This window comes from Grus americana, chromosome 1 (assembly GCF_028858705.1).
Source record: "Grus americana isolate bGruAme1 chromosome 1, bGruAme1.mat, whole genome shotgun sequence".
Classification (NCBI taxonomy): Eukaryota; Metazoa; Chordata; class Aves; order Gruiformes; family Gruidae; genus Grus; species Grus americana.
The window spans coordinates 83,812,103-83,833,164 of NC_072852.1; the positions used below are offsets into that span (position 1 = coordinate 83,812,103).

The 21,062-nt window shown below is 40.7% G+C and overlaps 1 protein-coding gene across 5 annotated transcripts in view; it reads left to right on the forward strand.

Annotated features, from left to right (window-relative positions):
* Positions 1 to 444: 444 nt before the first annotated feature.
* TIGAR (TP53 induced glycolysis regulatory phosphatase) overlaps positions 445 to 21,062 on the forward strand; it is a 39,803-nt gene continuing 19,185 nt past the window's right edge. Inside the window, exons 1-7 of one of the 5 annotated variants that reach the window (XM_054801432.1) lie at positions 447 to 604; positions 2,602 to 2,639; positions 4,878 to 4,999; positions 8,547 to 8,624; positions 11,055 to 11,165; positions 11,593 to 11,805; positions 14,126 to 16,580. In XM_054801432.1, coding sequence (XP_054657407.1) covers positions 573 to 604; positions 2,602 to 2,639; positions 4,878 to 4,999; positions 8,547 to 8,624; positions 11,055 to 11,165; positions 11,593 to 11,805; positions 14,126 to 14,194 — 663 coding nt within the window. In that variant the 5' untranslated portion in view covers positions 447 to 572 and the 3' untranslated portion in view covers positions 14,195 to 16,580. Of the gene's footprint in view, positions 605 to 2,601; positions 2,640 to 4,877; positions 5,000 to 8,546; positions 8,625 to 11,054; positions 11,166 to 11,592; positions 16,581 to 21,062 lie in introns of those variants that run through there. The other 4 variants (XM_054801421.1, XM_054801441.1, XM_054801404.1 and 1 more) reach the window with 4 other exon arrangements.

Consider the following 21,062-nt stretch of genomic DNA (forward strand, 5'->3'; position numbering starts at 1 on the left):
ATGATTTGGCTTCCAAGGTTTTTAATCGGCTTGTAATTAGTGTAATTTATCCAACTATTGATATTACTCTGAGCAAAGTCCTGTTGTCTGTTAGTGTTCTTCCTGAATTTAGTTGACGTAACAAGACCGAACGTCTTCTGCAATGTGGTAAACTTACTCCAGTTTGCAGACCCAGAATCACGAGGAATTATGTGAAAACTAGAGTTTTAAGGTGAAAGCCATCTGATTATGAAGTAAGAACGTGTGCCTTGAGGCCTTAAAAAATGCTTCAGACTGCACGTTCTCTCCCCTTTATTATATATATTTTTTTTTTTAAAAAAAAAAGGAATATTCCGAACGTGCGGGTTTTTAGGGCCGGAACTCCCGCGAGCCCACCCGCGCGAGCGGCAGCTCCGCGAGCAGGCGGCGCGGGGACCCGTTCGTGCGCGCCGGGCCGGGCCGGGGGGGCGGGGCCGTGACGTCACCGCCGGGCGCGCGGGGCGGCCGGGCGCCGCAGTGCGGGCAGGAGGCGGCGGCGGCGGCGGGGTGAGGCGAGGTGAGGCCGGGCCTGTGCGCACCTGTGCGGCCGCGCCATGGTTCGCTTCGGGCTGACCGTCGTCCGGCAGTGAGTACCGCGGCACCCCCCACCTCCCTCCTTCCGTCCCTCCCTCCCGCCGGTGCCGGGCCTTGCCCTTCCCCTCTCTACCCCGCTGCCCCCTCCCCCCTTCCCCGCCGGTGCCGGGACGGGCTGTGACGTCAGCAGAGTTCCGCCCCGCCCCTCCCCGCGGTTCCCTCAGGGTTAATGTCTCCTGTCAGCCAGGCGCGTCGGGCCGTGCGCGGGCCCGGAGGTGTCAGTGCCGGTCAGGGGCGTGTTTGACCCGGAGGGGTTGTCTGGTTGTGTGACTGGGTGCGTGGGCCTGGCTTAACGAGTTAAGTCGTACCGCTATGGCTTGGTATTGGCTGAATGGCAGGGCTATGCACAACGTTAGCAGGTGGTATTTGTGAACTCTTAGGTGACTCTGAGGTCATAAGACCTTTCTCCTGCCAAGACCTCTCTGGAGGGGTGAAGAGCTTGTTTAGGAATGGCAGTCTAACGTTTCTGCTGTGAAATGTTAAAGAATTGGCATTTGTGACTTAGTTAAAATTGGTAAGGTGAGCTTTTCTTTCAAGCCACAGTGGATATTCGCAAGATTTGTGGTTAACTAGACTAAGTAGCTCCAGCTTCCAGCAATTGACAGTAGTTAACTGTTTAATTTTTATGAAAGCTAAACTTTTTTTCTCCTTTAGCATAATACAATTTAATACTTGATCAGTGCAACTGGAACAATGACTTTTCCCCCCCGCCCCGGTCTTCATCCTGTTAAGAGTTACTCTTGACTTCCCTTAAAGACCGAGATCTGCTGACATGGTGCTCTAGTTGCAGCCTTGCTTTTACATCATCTAGAAAACACATGAACCTGAAACAATTTGTTGAACTGGATATCTGCAGGTGGTACTCTTGCAGACACTTCAGAGAGATCCCAGCTCATTCACCAGCAGATGGATGGGAGTTCATCCATTAGACTGTGCTCACGTATGCTGCACTGTCTTAGCGCTACTTGGAAAATGGCACGTTCTGCTCTTTCCCCACCTTCAACTGAATGCCAGCAGGATGGGCTCCATCCAGCCCTGCTGCATTTTCCTCAGGAGCCTGGAAGTAGCTGTCAGGATGTGGGGGGAGCCTGAAGAATTAAATTGCTGCCCCCTGTGCAGGAAAGACTTTAAAGTGTACTGAAATAGCCTGCTTTATCTTAAAAGTAGTGGCCTTCTGTGATCAGTTACCTATTTGGGGCTCCTCTTGAGGACTTCCACCTGGCAGTGTTGATAGCTCTCTGTGTAAAAACCAAGCAGCACACTTGGCTTTAGTACTGCAAAAACTTAAGCCCATGACGTTTCAGTCAGGTGAGGAGCCTCAACAAAGTCAGCATTCTTAACTTTATTCATGTCAAGTTTAGTGGTTAGATTTTTCCCTCCTGAATATATGTCCACATGGTTTTAGTCACTCTTCTCTTGAAACGCTGCCAGTTATGGTTTTTGAGGTAGAATGTTCTAATTCCTAAAGAAGGTGATGTTCATTCTCCTAGTTTTTCTGCAGTTCTGGGTTCTTGTGCTCTGTCTCTTCAAGGTGTGTAGCCTGCTCTGCTGCTTTCTTTGATAATCTCTTGAATTGTCTTCCCTTCAAAGTGCAGAGGTCCACTTGGCTAGCACATGCTTTTCATAAGGGGGCTCCAGAGTCTTCCTCGAATTTCCCTCTCTCCAGCATGGAGATGTAATTGTAACAGATAAATTCTGATGCATTTATGATAAATTTAAGAAATTACTTCCCTTCCTTTCATTCCAGGTAAGTTTGCCTTAGTAAATATTGATAGCATGATTGGGGTTGACTATTTGAAAATGTTGGGTTTGGTTATTTTTTTAATTATAAAGTCTTCAGATATATCTTTTTGAAAAGAGGCTGTGCTGTACTATATCTCATTTTTCATATTCAGACTGTGCTGTCTCCTGTTGGTATCTGATGTAATGATATTTTTGAACATTCAGTAAAATTGAGAGTTAATTTTTTTCATTTATAATCTCTTTCAGTGGAGAAACAAGATACAACAAAGACAAGATCCTGCAAGGTTAGTATCAGTTGTTCTACTAGCTTGTTAGAGATGGAAAATTATTCTTCCCTGTGCAATGAGAGATTGTGTAACCAACTGCTGAAATGTTAAGTGTTATTACAGAATAATATTGCAAACCTTAAGAGACTTTATTTGTAAGCCAGGATGTTAGCTTGATAACTGTGGAGAGCTGTAAAGATTCTAAGTCAGTATCCACAGGATATCAACAAATAGTGATTATTTCCAGTGTCAACAGGAATATTAGAATGGTTCCTTTTTTTTAAACAGGGAAAGAAAAGTTACCAGTAATCAAATAAAGCGATAGCAGCACCTGTTATTAAGGATGCCAGAGTGTCCCATAGCACTGTGTTAAATCTCAATAGTATCAAGCCTGGGAAAGGGCTTCTAGGACTCAGATGAGAAGTGAGAGCTGCAGCTCTGGTGAAGAACCAGCTGGGTGCGCGTTGGTATGATGGACTTAGTGAGGAGCTGCAGAAGGATGGATAAAGGTCATGTTGTAAAGGAGGCTATTGCCTGAAGAGTGTAATCTTTCACTTACAAAAAGAGCCTATGGTAGAGCAAGGAGGAATGAAAAATAAAGATTGTTTAAATGCTTGAATTATTCAATCCCAGCTTTTTCTAGGAAGGCAGTCTTTAGATGAAGGCTTCTCCTTAGTGACTGCTGACTTGTACACCCACCTGAAAATGCTGAGCTGCTTGGATGTCTGTTGTAGGAAAACCAAGTCTCACCACTACAAGGAACCTAGTGGGGTTGTACTCTGAATAAATAAATTTTATACAATGCTACGTGCTGTCAGGAAGGATCGTGCTTCTAGATTTTCCTGCCTCTGTTTTGACATTGCACTTTACAGTTCTTGCAACATGGCTTTGTACTCATAATACAGTGAATAAACAATACTCCCCCACTTTATGTTCTTGGAAGTACCAGTGATGTCTTTTAAATTCCTAGCCTTCTGTGGCAGATGACACGTAGTACGTTCTTCTTTGCCCTCCTGGCCACTGTGTAGAAAGTGAACATTGCCAACTCTTACAGAAGCATGTGCACCTTGTCTTTTGAAAGGCATAAGACCTATACCAGCATGGTGGGGTACAAGCTGTTACATGGCTGAACTACAGATGAGGTGCTCAGAACTCAAGTTCTGGACTTCTGATGTCCCGTCTTTTGCTATTGGAAACATATAAATGATTGTGTACTTGCTTGGTGAAAATTGGTTTTGTCATTGTTGTGGATCTGATGAGAATCACACACTCCCTGCTTTTACTTTTGTAGAAAGTCAAATAGGTGATACACGTGAGGACATCGCAGTTTGTTACAGGATTGTCCCCCTGCCACAGTTCTTAATTCTCCTACAGGCTTTCTGAGCTGTGACAGGAGCACACCTATTTCATTCAAGTTGGAATACCAAAGTGCTGGTTCTCTTAATGCTGTCTTTGGAGCTCTGTGGCCAGTTAGTTTCACAGACTACTCTGGCTGAAAACAATTTTTGGAAGGATTACTGCTTTTCAGCTAGGTTTGTTCCATCAACTATGCAGCTGCATGAGCATTAGTGTCAATGTGCAAGGTGGAGTAGGGGAGAGGAAGAGACCACAACAGATTGTGTTGACATCAGCTGTAAAATTCTTGTGAAACTGCGTCTTTGGCAAAGAGCATGTGCTGCTTTCCGCCTTACACAGAATCCCTTCTTGTTGCCTCATTTCTTCAAGGCATTGTCAACGTTAGGGAATGGGGAGGAGAAGGCATTTCATATTTGTCAGGACTTGACTCTCTCGATGTGCATGTTTTTTCCATATATGTATTTTAGTATCAACAACAGTATCTCAGTGCTATTGTCTTTTTTTCTTATTTGCAATCAACAAATCTGTTTACAGAGTTTCAGTTGTGAGATTCCTCTTGCAGGAAGCCTACCAGTGACCATCTAAAAAGGACAAGTGACTTGAAATGACTACTCAAATTTTAAAAATGTAGGCCTCTGTTTTATGTTTAAATTTGTCATATGTATACATTAGTATCATCAATAATGATCCTTCTGTCTTCCTAGCCTGCACTCCCTTTTCTCATACAATTTGTTTTACTGAGTTTAGGGAAGACAGAGGAACTGTGACTTTTACTAAGGGTTGGCTTTACTGAAGGAGAAGCATTTTATTGTGACTGAGCAGATTCTTTATTGCTGCCATGCTTGCTGAGCTGCTGAATGATCTAAAATTTGCATGTCTTGATGGATTTTTATTTTGTAGGTCAAGGAGTGGATGAGCCACTTTCTGCAACTGGTTTCAGACAAGCAGATGCTGCTGGTTTATTTCTCAGTAGTGTGAAGTTTACTCATGTCTTTTCAAGTGACCTCCTTCGAGCAAAGCAGGCAAGTGTTTCTTGAGGCAACTGAATGTGAATGTTAGCTTCAGAATTTGACTTTTATTTGGTGTTGATGATGCGAAAATAATACAGTGACAGAGATCCAAAAGCTAATTTGATGGACTTAGAACTGAAGTTTGAGTTGTGTAGAGTTCAAGAAGACCTCTGCAAGTAAGGACATTTCAGTGAAAACAGCTCAGTTAGGAAGCAATGAAGGCCAGCTTGCTTTGCAGGATGTCATGCAGTCTTGTTCTTACGGATTTGCCATTATTTTATATGCACGTAAGATCCTGCTAACGCGGTAATCAGGACTTAGAGGTAACACAGACTGAAGTCAGTTTTTCTTTGAAGAACCAAAACAAATTGGCTGTGATATTGTTGTACTGTCTTATGCACTGTGGCTATATGCTGTGCTTTTTCTGTATTGGTCTTATACAGACCAATATAGGCAAGATCAAGGTTTGCTGTAAAGTCAGTACAAGGATCATTAAATGTATAGAAAGGTGATTTTAGCAGGAATGTAATAGCATGCCTCTCGCCCTGATGCACTACTTTAATAGGTTAATTAAATTGGAAAAAAATGTTAATTACTGAGGGGGATTACATGTGGGTTTGTGTGAAAGACTACAAAATGCTTAAAAAATACGGGAAACAGAACTTTTAAAGGTAGAGGCATAGATCAGCTCTTCTAAGAAGGTCACGTCTCCTGTGGAAGCCCTATCCTTAATTCTTTCTTCTCTTATTGATGCTGTGATTTCAGGACACATGTAGATTTCATGTGATTGAAACTACTAGGTGATTCTTGATAGCCCTGGGTGTTGCTTGCTTTTTGCTTTGTTGTGCTACTACAAAAATCTGTGAAGCCTTGCTGTAAACAAGATCAACAAAATCTAGCATAAATCCCCTTTTTATCTTAAAACATAAATCATTAGTATTGCTCATGAGTTTTGCAGCACAGTCGCATACACTGTTGCAGCAGCACCACTTAGGCAGAAAACAAACTAGGGCGGGAGGAGTGCAATAATGAGATATTTTAAAAATACATAATAACTGCGTGACAGGTCACTTCCTTTAAGTGTGTGAATGGAAGTGATTATATTTGAAAACATTAACAGTGCTTTATAACATTCATAAGACTGTCTGTGCTATGTGTCTGCCTTAGGGAAATTGTTTTTGAATGCTCAGCCACTTCAGAGTCAGGTTGGTGATTTTTTTTTCCTGGTATTAGAGACAGCTTTTTCCATGAGAAGCATTTGCATTCGTAATGTAGAAGACAGATCTGAATTTGTCCTTTGCATAAAGGAAATGCGTTTTGCCCTTTGTTTGACAAGCTATCCAGACTTTGCAGAAGCTTTTCCAACGATGTGTAAAGCTGCAGTTTCCATTTGCTTGGAACTCCCTTTTTTGGCAGCCGCAAATCTATGAAGAAATGTCTCTTACTACGCTGTCACTTCATCGCTCAAGTATGAGGGGAATGCACAAATTCCCTTGCAAAAGAGGAAAAAAAATTTTTTTTTTTTTTTTAAAGAAACTGTTAGTGGTAAAGTTTAGTTTCCCTTGCACTGACTCCTCTATCAGTTGTAGTCAGGGTATGTACTGGTTACTGGAACCAAGAGCGGTATGTGGTCCTCTGGCTACTGCCTGTGGCTGACAGCTGAACAATCAAGCCTGAACAGGATAGGAGAAAACAGGGATGTGTGCAAAGAGAGTTGTACTAGCTGGACAGGAATTTTGAGAGCGAAGAGAGATGCAAAGTCAGCATGTACAGGAAATGAAGAAAGAGGCTTTGCAGGAAAGCCTGTTTGAGAGAATAAGGCTAGGAGGGAGGGTCAAAGACTAGCTCCAGAAATTAGCAGTGTAGAAGAGAGCAGGCAGACCTGCAGTGTGAAAATAAAAAGAGACTAGTTGGGCAGACTGGGAGAACAGAGCATAACTCTGTAAGACTTCTCAGCTTAACAGACCGTAACACCAAAGTCTGCAGGGAAATATGGGGCCTACTGTGAGATGCTCATGCTGTTGGGACAAGAACTCTGCAGTAGTGAAGGTAGGTTCAGGACTGAGACAGGCTGAGCCCTGAGAAGAATGAGAAAAAAAAATCTTTGAGTCTTTTCCATATATAAAGCGGTAATGTTTCTGAAGCATGGTGGTATTCTAGTAACGGATGGTATAGAAAAGGTGTGAGGAAGTTAATCTCTTCTTCAGAGCAGATTTTGGTTTCAGCACAGTAAATGAACCTTCACTTTTATTTACAGGACAGAGTATGAATTAGTGCTCTGTAAGTGAATGGTGTCTATTCTGTGTACTGAATGAGTATCAATCCTGGAGAAATTTCAGGATATAATCATACAATTGACTATGCTATTCATATATACAAGGAAATTGATTCAACCCTTTCTGAAATTTGACATTACTCTGTGACAGAGATTTAAAGTTGCAACATAAAGCACCTCCTAAGCAATACATTAAATAGGTCGTAAAATCTTGTTAGTACAACAAGGCTACTTATTATTTGCCATAATCTAAGGAGCCTTTTCAAAATGAGTTCTTTGAATGTCAGTTCAATTGGATGTGGACATTTGCACAAGACTTCAGCTACTATTACCAGTCAAAACTGTATATGAATCCAGTACAGCCTTACACTTTGGTGCATATGAGCACAGGAGCAGGTTAGCTGTCCTTTAGTTCCCATCATTGGCTGTGGCAGCCAGACAGCTGTGTAATGTCCATCACACTAGAGCCTGTATTAGGCAACACTTTTCCCACAGTGGTATCGGAATTTCCTCTTGATCAGTTGTCTTGCCCTCCCTGCACCCCCAAAATCACATGCTTCCTTGGAAGGAAAAAAGATACGTAGCACAAACCTCAAGATATCCAGACTACTGTTATAAGCAAACTAAGCCATTTGGATTTTCACTGTCTCTTGGCCATGCTATCAAAAGGCAAGTGAATACAATAAGCTAGATTTTTTTTTTTTCCAAGTGTATCATCCAGTGCATTTCTCCCTCATAACATTGAGGCTGACGCTTTAGTATTTTGCCAGAGAATGCCCTCCTGCCTCTTAACTGCTTCAAGAGATTTGATTTCTGAGGTGTGTTAAGTAGCCACTTGCCAGAAAGTAATTTCATTTGTTCGATGCTATGTTTTTTGCAGTCGGTTTAACTGATCAGTTTTTAGGAACGTATTACACACATACTACATGTAAAGAATGTGTTGGCATGATTGCTTTGTGAGTAGCAGTATACTCAAGAGAAGATGAGGCTTTTATCCTGGTAAATCCTGCTGCTGCTTTGCATCTTGCTGCCCACCTTTCATGGGTGCTAAGTGTCTTTAACTGTTCTGGACTTGGAATTGTGAAAGAACTTTCAGAAGATTGCAGCTTTTCTGTCTTTTGCGGCCTGACACAGGCCATATATTCAATTCTGACTGAGACTACTAGCTGTCCTTGTTTGTTTGGGTACTACTAATGTGGTTCACATTGGCTGTGGTGTTGTAAGATGGTCTAGCTATTGCATGAGAAAACAGCACGTTGATGCGACTGTGTATTCACTTTTTAGACTGCTGCCACAATTCTAGGAAAAAATAAGTTTTGCAAAGATTTGGAAATCAAGTATGATGCAAGACTTCGAGAGAGAGTAAGTGCCAAAAGAGTTTGTTTTAATATTGAACAATTTAAAAAATGTAACTGCTGAGGGATACCTTGGCATATTAAATGGTAGACTTAACAGTGGAGAGCACTATTTGATGTGTTTTTAATCACTAAAAACTGAACTCTTCACATAAGGTGCTATAAATTGCTTGTAGCATTGTGAAGCAAGGCCAAAATTTAGTGATTAGTGCTGTAACTGTGATGCTGTAATGATTTAAGTAAGGTAAGATTTACATGTAGTAGGAATTATCTTACATGTAAAAAAAAGTTTAGCTCTGTTTTCTAACCCTGTATGTAAATTGCTGAAGATACTTCCCCGGCCTACCTCCTCTAGCCTGGTGATGCAACACAATGTTGTGCTTTTTAGCTGTGCATACCTTTTCATTTGCACAAAGACTTCTGGAAAGCTTTCTGCTGTCCATAGAATAATCTGCTTTCTTGATTAGTGCCTCTGCCTGATAACAGGCATAATTGTACCCCCTGTCTGTTTTTAAGTATGTCTTGATCAGAATAAACTCAGATGGTGGCTGTTTCTACTAATACGAATCATGCTTCACATGCTACGCTCAGAGCGTCAGCTGAATTTTAAATAAGGAAATGCTACAAAACCAAAAGTGGGATGGCATATTGCCAGCAGGCAAATAAGTGTTTAAGGAGCAGAACATGATAGTAGCATTTCCTATTTGGATCTTCTTTTTTTGTCAGAAATTCCAGTTCTTCCACTGAAATCAGCAAGTTAAGTGCCTCCCAATCTTCTTTAGTTGCTTTATCACCAGGTATTTTCCAAAATATTACAGGTCATGATACAGAATTTTAGAAAGAGTAATCTTAAGTCTCTGTTACATTTTATTTCCCCTTTCGTAGTGTTTGTATGGATGTATAGAAATGGCAATACAGTGTCTGCAGGCCACAGGTTGTAAGTCACTGCTCTGGATAACTGGAATTAAGTTTGAATTGCATGAAAAGAAGCAAAGTCCTTTAAAAGAACATATGTCGTTGACCCTATTAAGAAAGTTTCATTTTCCCATGCCTCACTTTCATGAGAGAAGTCTGGAAAAATCTTTAAGATTAGGATTTAATTTTCAGCAGCTTCAGAGCATTTATTTCTTCACGTCTCTAGTGTTCTTAAATTGCCAGTATTTTGCTTTAGAGAAGGGGATTGAGAGGCTGAAGTAAATGTGTTTCAGTACATTTAAACGCAGAAGACTGATGAATTAGTTGTTACGGCAGCTAATTGCATATCCGCAGCAAGTGGATAGTGACATAGTAGTAAAAAAAGCCTCAGTAATGAGCACGTGACTGTATCCGAGTCATCGACATCTGGATTTCTGGAATGTGTGTAACCGAGTGACAGTATAGCATCAGCTGTTACTTTCTCAAAATACTCATGATCACTGCAGCATTTTCACTCTCTTCAGATGTTCCAAGGAAAGACCAAAGCTTTCCACTTGAATACATTTTTCATCTGTTAGTGAAGTATTAATCTTCAGAGGGAGAAGTATTAATCTGTTTTACCATTGTTAGAGGTGTGCCTTGGAAAGATCTTCAAGGTCAAAACTGGTAATGCGCATCCAAGTTTATCTGTCTTGTAAAATACGTTACAGATGATAAATATTATGTTTTATACTGTGGCTAGCTGGTATATATGGGTTCTTACTCCTGTTTCTCATATGGGCCTTGTATTTGGAGGTCTTGGGAATAAGTGTGTCATTGAAGACAGTTAATTACATGTCCTCTGAGTCCATTAGCATATGTTTTTAAGATCTTTTTTGCCTTTCTTGTTTTCTGAAAACACTGTCCACAGCAGTAACGTATGTCCTGAAAAAATGGGGGAAGGCCGTATTGTTTATTTTCAATGGGTAGAGTACTTGTGGTTTTTCATCGTTTTTTTTTTTTCTTTTTCAAAAATTTTCATTTTGAAATGGACTCCTCTGTTGCGGAGATTTCAGAGATCTGTAGAGAAAATATTTGTTTCTTGTGAAAAATAATTCCCCATAGTCTTTCTGCAAATAAAAGGTAAATGGAGTTTACCCTCGCGTGAACAGCTACATACAGAGGTGTTTGCAATGTAACCTCAGTTGCGAAGACACTTGAATTTTGTATGCTAAGAATGAGTGTCAAGAATATAGGAAAAAGTCTCAAGGCAAAGATCAGGCTAAAGGTAGTTTTTTGAATGTTAGTACTTCAAATGAGATGTTGCTCTTAATGTATTTCTCTACCCAGCATATTTATATATACACTTTAACTTAAATAGCAGATATAAAGATACCTCCTCTGCCAATATTGGGATAAAATGTAAAAGGTAGTTACACCTGCATGTTACAGCAAAGCTGTTAAGAGATGTTCACGTTGGAAGCGATACTGGAGACTTGATAATAACTTGCTAAACCCACTCCTTGTTACTTGCCTCTTACAGAAGTATGGTGTTGCAGAAGGAAGGCCTTTGACCGACCTCAAGGCTATGGCAAAGGCTGCTGGGGAGCAGTGTCCTTCATTCACGCCTTCTGGAGGAGAAACACTGGATGAAGTATGGTATTTATTTATTTGTGTCCTACCTTTTAGGCCATTTTATCAGTGCAGATGCAGCTATTTTGTACTTAGGAAGATTTTACTGAGAGCTTAGCCCAACCAAAGGTAGTTATTTTCTAAGCTAAAAACACTACTTGGCCTGATTGCAGTGGCTGCCAAGTAAGGAATGTCTTTAGAACTAAAATACTGATTCTGGGATTGACTCCTCAGGAAGCTCTCATTTGCAGGAGGATGGTGGCAATTACTGTCATCCTTGGTTTTGGAGGCCGGAGGGGTTTATACAGCATTCAGTAACTTACCATTGATTTCTGAGACTTGCCTGTGATATATGTTTGTCTTTTAACTGAGGTAGTTATATCTCAGATTTCTGAAAACCGAAATCTCTTGAGTTCTTCACAATGTACTCTTCTGACCTTCCTCTTTAGGTAAGAGAACGTGCAAGGGATTTTTTTGAATTTCTGTGTCAGCTAGCTGTTGAATTGGAACGGAAAGAACAAGACATGCATGGTGCAGCAAGCAGAAGCTCAGGAACACCTGAAGAACAGTTAGTTTTCCCTTGGACGAACCACTGCAGTGAAGCAGAACTGAGCTCTGATAACAGTGGAGCTTCTAAAATATTAGATGCCAATATATTAGTGGTGAGTCATGGAGCCTACATGAGGAACTGGATTGGTTATTTTGTTTCAGATCTCAACTGTACTTTACCAACAAATTTAACAAAGTCTCAGTTGTCTTCTGTCAGTCCCAATACAGGAGTTAGTCACTTCATTATAAAACTTGAAAATGGAAATTTGTTAAAACCTGAAATCACATGTGTTTGTCTTAATCAAGACTCTCACTTAGTGGATGTGGGAGCTGAATGTGTAGCCTCAAAAGTGTTTTAAGAGTCTTGGTAGGGGTAAGTGGGTTTAGATAACTGTTATACTAAGCTTGGGAAATGTATCTGTACTAATTACTGAGACTGACTGGAGTTATTGACACTAAACTGCAAAACTGAAGATGTGCAACTGCTTACCATCTTAAAATAACATGATTTGCATGGTCCTAGTGCCCAATATAAGTTGGCACTAGAGAAATAACACGAATGTTCTTTATGAACAGATACATAATAATTCCAGTCACTTGCATATCTGCTCCTAGAGCGCATATTTTTAAAAAATTGTTTTCATTAGCCCATAATTATTTTAGTTATCTCCAGGTAAAAGAGTCGGGGAGGGGAGAGGAATGGTACCTCAAAGATGAGCTATACTGTATTCTTGTTTTATTACAAAATGCTATATTGTAATATTAAACATATATGTTGTTTTAAAATAAATTTTTGAATGCAATAGTTTAACCTAAAAAGGAGCCTTGCCTAGTGGAAAAGATTTGGTACAGAGTCAGGGGACACGTTCCTGGCTCTGATACTAAATAGCTGTGAGACTCTGGGCAAATCTCTTTTCCATTTATAGAATGGGGATGATGATACACCTACCTCGCAGGAGTGTTTTGTAAGGAATTGTGAGTGTTGTTGAGACCTCTGTTGAAGAGCACTGTACACAAACATAAGGTATTTGTTTTTAACTGTAAGCAGGATGAGGAACCTGATGTGCACATAGTTGAAATAACAGTCTCTCTTCTGATAAGTAACCTTATCAATAGGGTGAGTTGTACCTGACTAGAATCCTTTTGTCAATTGCAGTCATACACTTGATGGGTGAATATTTTTGCCTACAATTAGGCAAGTTTGATTGCTTGATGAGTGCTTATAGTTGCGGTTAGTACGGCATTCTTTCCCCACTGGGGTGTTTGTAGTGTTACTGTGTAAGCTTATTTGATTTATGTTATTTATAATATCCACATACTTTTTCTTCATTTGCATATCTTAAGCCTGTTTAAAAAAAACCAACCAAACAAACAAACCAAACAAAAACCAGAAACAAATTAAAGGCTCCTGAATAGAACTCCATTTCGTCTGTATTTTTTTTTGAGGTAAAAAACCTTTACTATTACTCTATGAAGCTTTTCTCAGATTGTGTAGCTTCCTTTTTTTTCTGAAAAACCCAAGGCTGTTCTTTTACTGTGAAAAAGAGCCTTTTTAGGGCTGATGGATCAGTGCTATCCTGACTCTTTAACATCACTGATGTTAAAATGTTAAGGACCTACTTAAATTGCTTGCAACAGTACAAAATTAACTGGTAGTCTAAGTTTTAATTTTTTTGTAATTTTTAAAAATATCCTATCCTGTGTACTTAAACTACTTGGCTTCTTTGCCCTGAAGCAGAGACTTGAATTTTGAGGAGAAAAAAGAGGTTGCTATTGTTTCCTTGAACAGGTGGGTACCTGTTCTTCACTGTGGCCCTACTGAAAAACAGGCACAAAATTATTTAAGCTGATTCTGGTAACTGTACTTTGCTGCTTCTATTACTGGACTGTGATTCAGTAGGAAGGTTCTCATGATTCCTCCGTGAACACAGAACGGGGCTCTGCTTCTGTTCTTTTTGCTGTTCATCCAATACTAATACTGCTAAAATGTAGATGATGGTGAAGTGGGAGGTGTTCGGCCCTGTGGTGATCAGAGGTAGGCTTCTAAGGTTGTTGTATTGGGTCTGGCTGAGATGGAGTTAATTCTCCCCACAGCAGCCCTCATAGTGCTGTGCTGTGTATTGGCAGCTAGCAAGGTGTATTGGTGTGCTGTGTATTGGTAGCTAGCACCAGTGTTTTGGCTACTGCTGAGCGGTGCCAGCACACATCAAGGCTGTCTCTCCAACATTTCTCCCCCCGTCCCTCAGCAGCAGGCTGGGGGTGGGCAAGATCTTGGGAGGGGACACAGCCAGGACAGCTGACCCAAACTGACCAAAGGGATATTCCATACCATATGACATCTGCTCAGCAATAAGAAACTGAAAGATAGGGGGAGGAACAGGGCGGGGGCATTCATTTTTTTTTTTTTTTTTTTACAACATTTGTCTTCTGGAGCAAGGAGTACGTGTACTGAAGCCCTGCTTCCCAGGAAGTGGCCGGACATCATCTGCTGATGGGAAGTAGAGAATAATCATTTGCTTTTTGCTTTGCTTCCACGTGCGGCCTTTTGCTTTAGCTACGTTAAACTGCCTTTATCTTGACCCACGAGTTTGGGGTTGTTTTTTCCATCTTATTTTCTCCCCTCCCTGCCTTGCTGAGGCGGGGAGTGATAGAGCAGCTTGGTGGACAGCTGGCATCCAGCCGAGGTTAAACCACCATAGTGGTGTTCTCCAGAACCTGGAAATGAACTGAAGGCTTTTTACTTGCAGCGGGGCTTGTTTATCTGGCAAATACCCATGAAACCATCTGCTGCTGCATCTGAAAACTAGTCCATAGAGAGGAAAGCAGCTTACCTGATGTGTAAAGATGGATACTGGTAACTGATGTCAGCCAAGAGTGGACTTTCAATGTCTAACGCGTTATATAACGTGAAGGGCTGGATGCCCTTAAGTTGGGTTGGCACATTTAAATTGGAGTTTCATGCTGAACTTCTGCATTGGTAGGCTAAACTTGGTACTGACTGATCAGCTGGCTTCCTTGCATTTCTTTACAGGTACAGAGGAAAGCTGCTTCATTGTGGCTCCTCTTTCCCCGTACGAGGCAGTTCATAAATGTACAGATACTCATAAATACTCTGGGCAAAATCTTATGACTAGGGGTTTTCCAGCAAACATGAAATCTTCATAATATAGAATCCTGGGAAGCTTAAGATTCCTCAATAACATAAAAACAAGCTTTGGTCAAAATGACTCTATTTCAAGTTTAATTTTATATAAGCAGCCTTTGTTCAAAACAAAGATATTCTTAAGCGAAGTGTTTCAGTGTTATTCAGAAGTAAAAATTTCTGAATTCAAATAGTGACAATAAAATATTTAGAAAATTAGTTTGGTTTTTTTTTTTTGAGAAAGCCAACCAACTGGAAAAATCCTTGGCTAGTAAACCATTATTGACATTATGAATGATTACCACCCAAACAGTAAGTTTGTGTTTGTGAAATTAAAAAGAGTCTGTTCCAAACTGAAAGTACAGAGATGACAGTGGTAGCTTGAGGAACTGCTCAAGACTTGTGTTTAAAAGTGTCCATAGATCTTTTGCACAAATAAAATAATTCATTCTTAACATACTAGAGGAAATAAGTTGTGTACGTAGGAAGGAAAAACGGAAATGTCGGCTTTTGCACAGACTCCTTGAGCTTCCTCTGAAATACATCTTCCTAGAGGGCTCCTGAATACTAAATTGATGATCACAGCCAAAGAAGGTGGAAAAGTTTTAATTCTGACTACTAACAAAGTTAATGGCAGAGGGTGGGAGGGGAGTTCATTCTTTATTTGCCTGCCCCCAGTAGTGCCTGTTTATTTATTAGGGAGGCTAGTTGCATAGCAGGAGACTGTCCTGTTCTGTTGGTGCTTTAAATAGCTTGAACTTTTCTGTAATTGCCATGTCCTGAATTTGGTCGGTCATTCCATTAATAATACTTCTTGGAGCCAGAATAACCAAGTTGAAAATGTGCATCCTTCATCAGCTAGAAAATGAGTGGAGACCTAATGTTTTCCTCCCTAAGTCAGCAACTTTTGTCAAATGTTTCGAAACACACTAGCGATTTCTGTGCTTCCCTTAGTTTAAAAGGCTTCTTTTTCTTTCTTGCCTATGCTCAAGCAGGTTAATAAACATTTTGTTCTTGCTGATGAGGTAAATATCTTATGGGAACATCTACTTATTTATTAAATGCTTTGCCACTTCTTGGGTAATACTCTTCCCATGGGGATTTTTTACTCTTCCTCTAGAATATGCTTTACCTTCTTTAATGTGTTTGTAGGTGGCTAAAATTTAGACCCATCCTAAGGAACCTGTCTTTATGATTGTTTTTTTTAAGTTATTGTTAATAATTTTTTTCATCTTGTGTTAACCCTTACATAGGGCAAGCAGATGGTACAATAGCATCTACCTGTGAAAAATATCAAAGGGTGAAACCATTCAAGTCTTCTGAATGGCTCCTGTGTTAATGAAGTAACGTTTTCCAATGAAAAACTGGAGAGCCAGAATCTCCTAATTAAGATTTTGTAAAACACACTAAATTGGTGCAAACACATCTGCCAGTGGCTGGGGAAGTATAAGCAGTCAGGCATGTTCTGCAGTTGCCCTATTGTATCTGCACTTGACATTGTTGAAGACAGGATACTGGCCTAGGTGATCTTACATCCTGTCCTTTTTCTTTCAGCTTTATTATATCAGATGTAAGCTTCTCTGTGCATTGAAAAGTAAATCAGTAACTTTGGAAGCTTCTGGAGTTAATTGTAAGCCTTTTTTTCTTTAGATCTGTATATACTACTGGTCTTTTTAAGTCATTGAATTGACACCGAAATGAAATCTTTCTTCTTGCTCTTTTAATAAAGTGACTCTTGCACATTTGTACAGCAATTGCGTACAGTTTATTGGGATCATGGGAAAGGAGAGTTGCAGTTATAGATGGTTCTGTTAGGCATAGTAGCAGAACATAAATATTTGAGGGATTACTCAGTAGTGGGCAATGAATGTTTTGTCCCGGTGAAATGCCAGTCTCTAATTAGCAGCAGGAGACCAGGCCTTAACTACAGGGTGGATTTTCATCAGTAGCTGCCAAGAGAGGCTGTGAAAGCAGATCGAGCTGTTAAACGCATTACCGGGATGATAAGAACTTAAAGTGATGAGAGAAACGTCCATTCCTTTTGAATATCTTTGTAGGAAAACAGTGCTGAAATAAATGATAGAAACACGTCAGCTTGCCCACATAATGGCCTGTAGTCAGATCTGAGAGAACCAATGTGTACTTTTAAAATCTTTTACACTGGTGAGTGTTAAAACAAAAGCTGTCTTGGCAGGCTTTTTCAGCTGAGCAATAGGAGAAGAAAAGTTGACTGTGGCGATCACCAAGATCAAGAGGAAATTCAGTCCTCTCCTCTCTAACCTAATGTTATTATTTTGCTGAAGATTTCAGCGGTGTTCAGCTCCCAAAAAAGTGATGCTTCAAAAGGTAGGGAACTTGTGACCTCCTTTGATAAAGTCATCGTTCATGTTTAAGCAGTGCTTTACCAGGCTGGGCTTGACTTGGAAAAGGTGACAGGAGAGATAAAAAGGAGTTCAAAGTTCCCTGCATGGTAGTACACTTGTTCCTCAGTTTTGGGTCCACCAACATCATCTCCTAGCAGGTCTGCTAAACGTCTCGCAGTCATCAGGCATGCACTTTGGCAGAGTGTGCTGGTAGTATCACAGTTTCCTTCCTCTAAAGTATCAGCCCTTTGTCAAGATATTTGCTGTATTCCCACAGTTCTCTGTTGGGTTTATGTTTTCCAGACATAGCCCTGTCTTTGCAATAGGAGGAATTGTTTGGGTTTTTTTCCTTTCCCCCCCCACCCCCCCAAGTACAGAATTTAGTTCAGATGCGTTCTCTATCCAAGCTTTTGGTATTTCATAAGACTGCGTTAGATCCACAGCCCACATGCCTAGACTTAAAATATGTCATTTTTTCCCCAGATGTGTCCTTCTTATGAGGGCTTTGGCCACAAGCCTGAGGTTTTTGGATATATAGTAATCCCAGGCAAATGGCAGCTGCATGAGCACAAATCAACCGCACAGCATGGGAGCTGTTTCCCTGACATCCACGGCTATGGCAAACCCGCTGTGCCGGTGATGTGTTTGTGCATGCTAAATCCAAGGCTGCTCAGGCAGGTCTTCTGCACCGAGGTAGCTCTAGTGTCACCAGCAAACATCTCTGGGACTTCTCAGCATGCAGGGAGCCCTGCGTGAGTCTACGAATGTCCTACCTGAAAACCAGAAGGCACCTGAGAGCACCATCAGAGAACAATAGCAGAGGTCCTGAGAACGTGGGCGCAGGAAGGTACCAGGATAAGAACACAAATGGTGAATAGGCAATTACTGGTGACTAAAGGAATGCACTTGAGGTCCAGGCAGCACCCCTTTTGGGGCATCATTGGATGTGACACCCAGTTGGTTGACCAAGCCATAGCTAAATTGAAGAGGGGTGATGTGCTGGACTTGACTGTGATAAGTCATTAATATACTTTGGAAGAGCTAGCTATTGACAAGTGAATTTACTTATGTTAAAAGTTGAGGTAAAAAAGGTTTTATTTCAGACAGGCAAGAATGACGAAATTAGTTTAATAAGGTCAGCTATATTTAAGAATGACAAAATTAGTTTAATAAGGTCAGCTATACTTAAGAGTCTTAAATACACTTAATATGGAAGAAAAGGGGGAAGGCTTTGCTTGTTTAAATCAGACATGTAAAAATTATGTAGAAGTTACATCCCAAACAGGCAAAAATTACAGGGAGGGTCTCTAGGCCCACCCAATTAGATCAATAATCATCTCAGAACGGGTTACTGATCCTGGTAAGAGAGCCTATAAGGAGTAGAAAGTTATATCATATGGGTCATTGTATCTTAGATATGAAATGATGAGAATTTGCAAAATAAATTAAAACAAGTAGTAAAACCATCTTGAGATAAGTGTATATCAAAATAGAGAACAAGGAAACAAGTATCAGAAATTTTGCAGTGTGTGGATGGAAGAGAGTTTAGATAGTCTTAAATTACATCCCCAAAATGAATTATTTCATTTACAGCAGTATTGAACACAAGGGTAAAAGAGGATAGATAATGGGAATGAGGATAGGGAAAATACCACATTTAAAGCCAAGAATTAAAGAATTTAACATGCTTCTGTCAGGGGAAATGACTAATCTTTATCCCAGAATTCTGAAAGCACATCTAAAATTACACATCCGTAAGCAAGTATTTTAAATGGATCTGTCAAGTTGGGTGTGGAACCGTATGACTGGAGAATAGGAAATAAAATATTTTTTATTGGAGAAAAGAGGACAAAGTAATCTTGCAGAACTGTTAGTTTGACCTTAATAACATTCAGGGCTTTAGAACAAATTCTGAAGGAGAAATGTAATTACAGGCAAGAGAGGTAAATGAAACCTGGAATATAATTAAATGAGTTTTTACTATAAGTAGTTCACACTAGACTAAACTGATAGTTCTTTGATGAAATAACTGATGTCTAGGCAAGGGAAAAATAATGGAATATGATCTAAGTGAATTTTAATTGAACACTTGACACAATGCCACAATGGAAACCATCACCTCAACTGGAAAAGCTATATGTTACTAGGAAAAAAAAAAAAAAAAAGATGAAGTAGGTATGCAAGCAATTTATGGGCATATGAGTAAGTAGTAATGTCCAAGGTCAAGCACTGAGCTGGAATAAAGTTAATATTTAAGTTCCTCATGAGGCAATTTTTGTTTTTGAATGACTGAATAAAAATACAGGAATGTGGAAATGTTAGTGAGGAAGCATCTTTAATAACTATGTGGATCAGAACATCATGCAGAGGAAGAAATTATGAATTTGAGGAGTGAAATTAAAGACATGGCATGAAACCACCTACTACGGACTGCAAGCTCAGGCACTCTGATACCAATGACAAGAATGGCCTCTACAAGCTGGAAGATTATTGTTGAAAGCCACAAAGGAGGAGAATACCCTGGGGTAATATTAACCTCTGACTTACTATGGGCAGTTGGTGTTGCATTTAGAAAGACAAGCCTGATCCTGAAAGGTCTCTGGTCAGTGTGAGAAGTGATTAATGCCATTGTACAAGCACTGATGAGATCTCACCTGCAATGCTATGTGTAATTCTTGCCACTTTTGAGGAGGAGCTCTACCTTGAAAATGGAAGACAATGACCTGAGTTAAATAAATTGAAAACCTTGAGTTATTCAGATAAAAAGCAACAGCATTTTGTTTGGAAAAAAACCAGAATAGAATAGAACAGAACAGAATAGACTATTTCAGTTGGGAGGGACCTGCAACGATCATCTAGTCCAACTGCCTGACCACTTCGGGCTGACCAACAGCGTGTTATGAAGGGCATTGTCCAAATGCCTCTGAAACACTGACAGGCCTGGGGCATTGAGCACCTCTCTAGGAAGCCTGTTCCAGTGTCTGACCATGGTTTTGGTAAAGAAATGTTTCCTAATGTCAAGTGTGAACCTCCTCTGACACAGCTTTGAGCCATTCCTACGTGTCCTTGCACTGGACCCCAGGGAGAAGAGCTCAGCACCTCCCTCTCTGCTTCCCCTCCTCAGGAAGCTGTAGAGAGCAATGAGGTCGCCCCTCAGCCTCCTTCTCTCCAAACTAGACAAACCCAGAGTCCTCAGCCGCTCCTCAGAGGACATTCCTTCCAGCCCTTCCACCAGCTCTGTTGCCCTCCTCTGGATGCATTCAAGGACCTGAACTTCCTTCTGAAATGGTGGGGCCCAGAACTGCACACAGTGCTCAAGGTGAGGCCAGACCAACACTGAATACAGCGGGATAATCCCCTCTTCTGACCGTCTGGTTACGCTCTGTTTGAAAAAGCTTTCCTCTTACCAGTGTAAGTGTAAGTGCCTCCCAGTACTGCCTGAGACCTGTGACCAGCACTCTACTCTTCATTCATGCTTCTTTTGCAAGCGCACGTGATAAATAAAAATAAAACTTCATTCATCCCTATGAAAACTATGAGTGTTTGGGTGGAAAAGGTGCAGAAATGTTTTTTGTCTTTCAACTTCAGCATAAATCCTCCACATAAGCCCCTTCCTCTTCCAACCATGGATGTTCTCTGAACGTCTGTGATTTTCTAAAAAGCACCAAATCAGATAAGAAATATAAAACCAGGGTTTATCCCTGTTACATCAAGCTAAGGGATGAAGACAAGTGTAGGGGAAGAGAGGATGGTGGGTGATGAAAAGAGGATCGGAACAACCTGCACGGCAGGCAGGAGAGCAGACCGGGTGGGTGTTTGCGTGAGCCTGTGTTATGCTCGGCAGGTGTGGCTCGCGCTGGAAAGT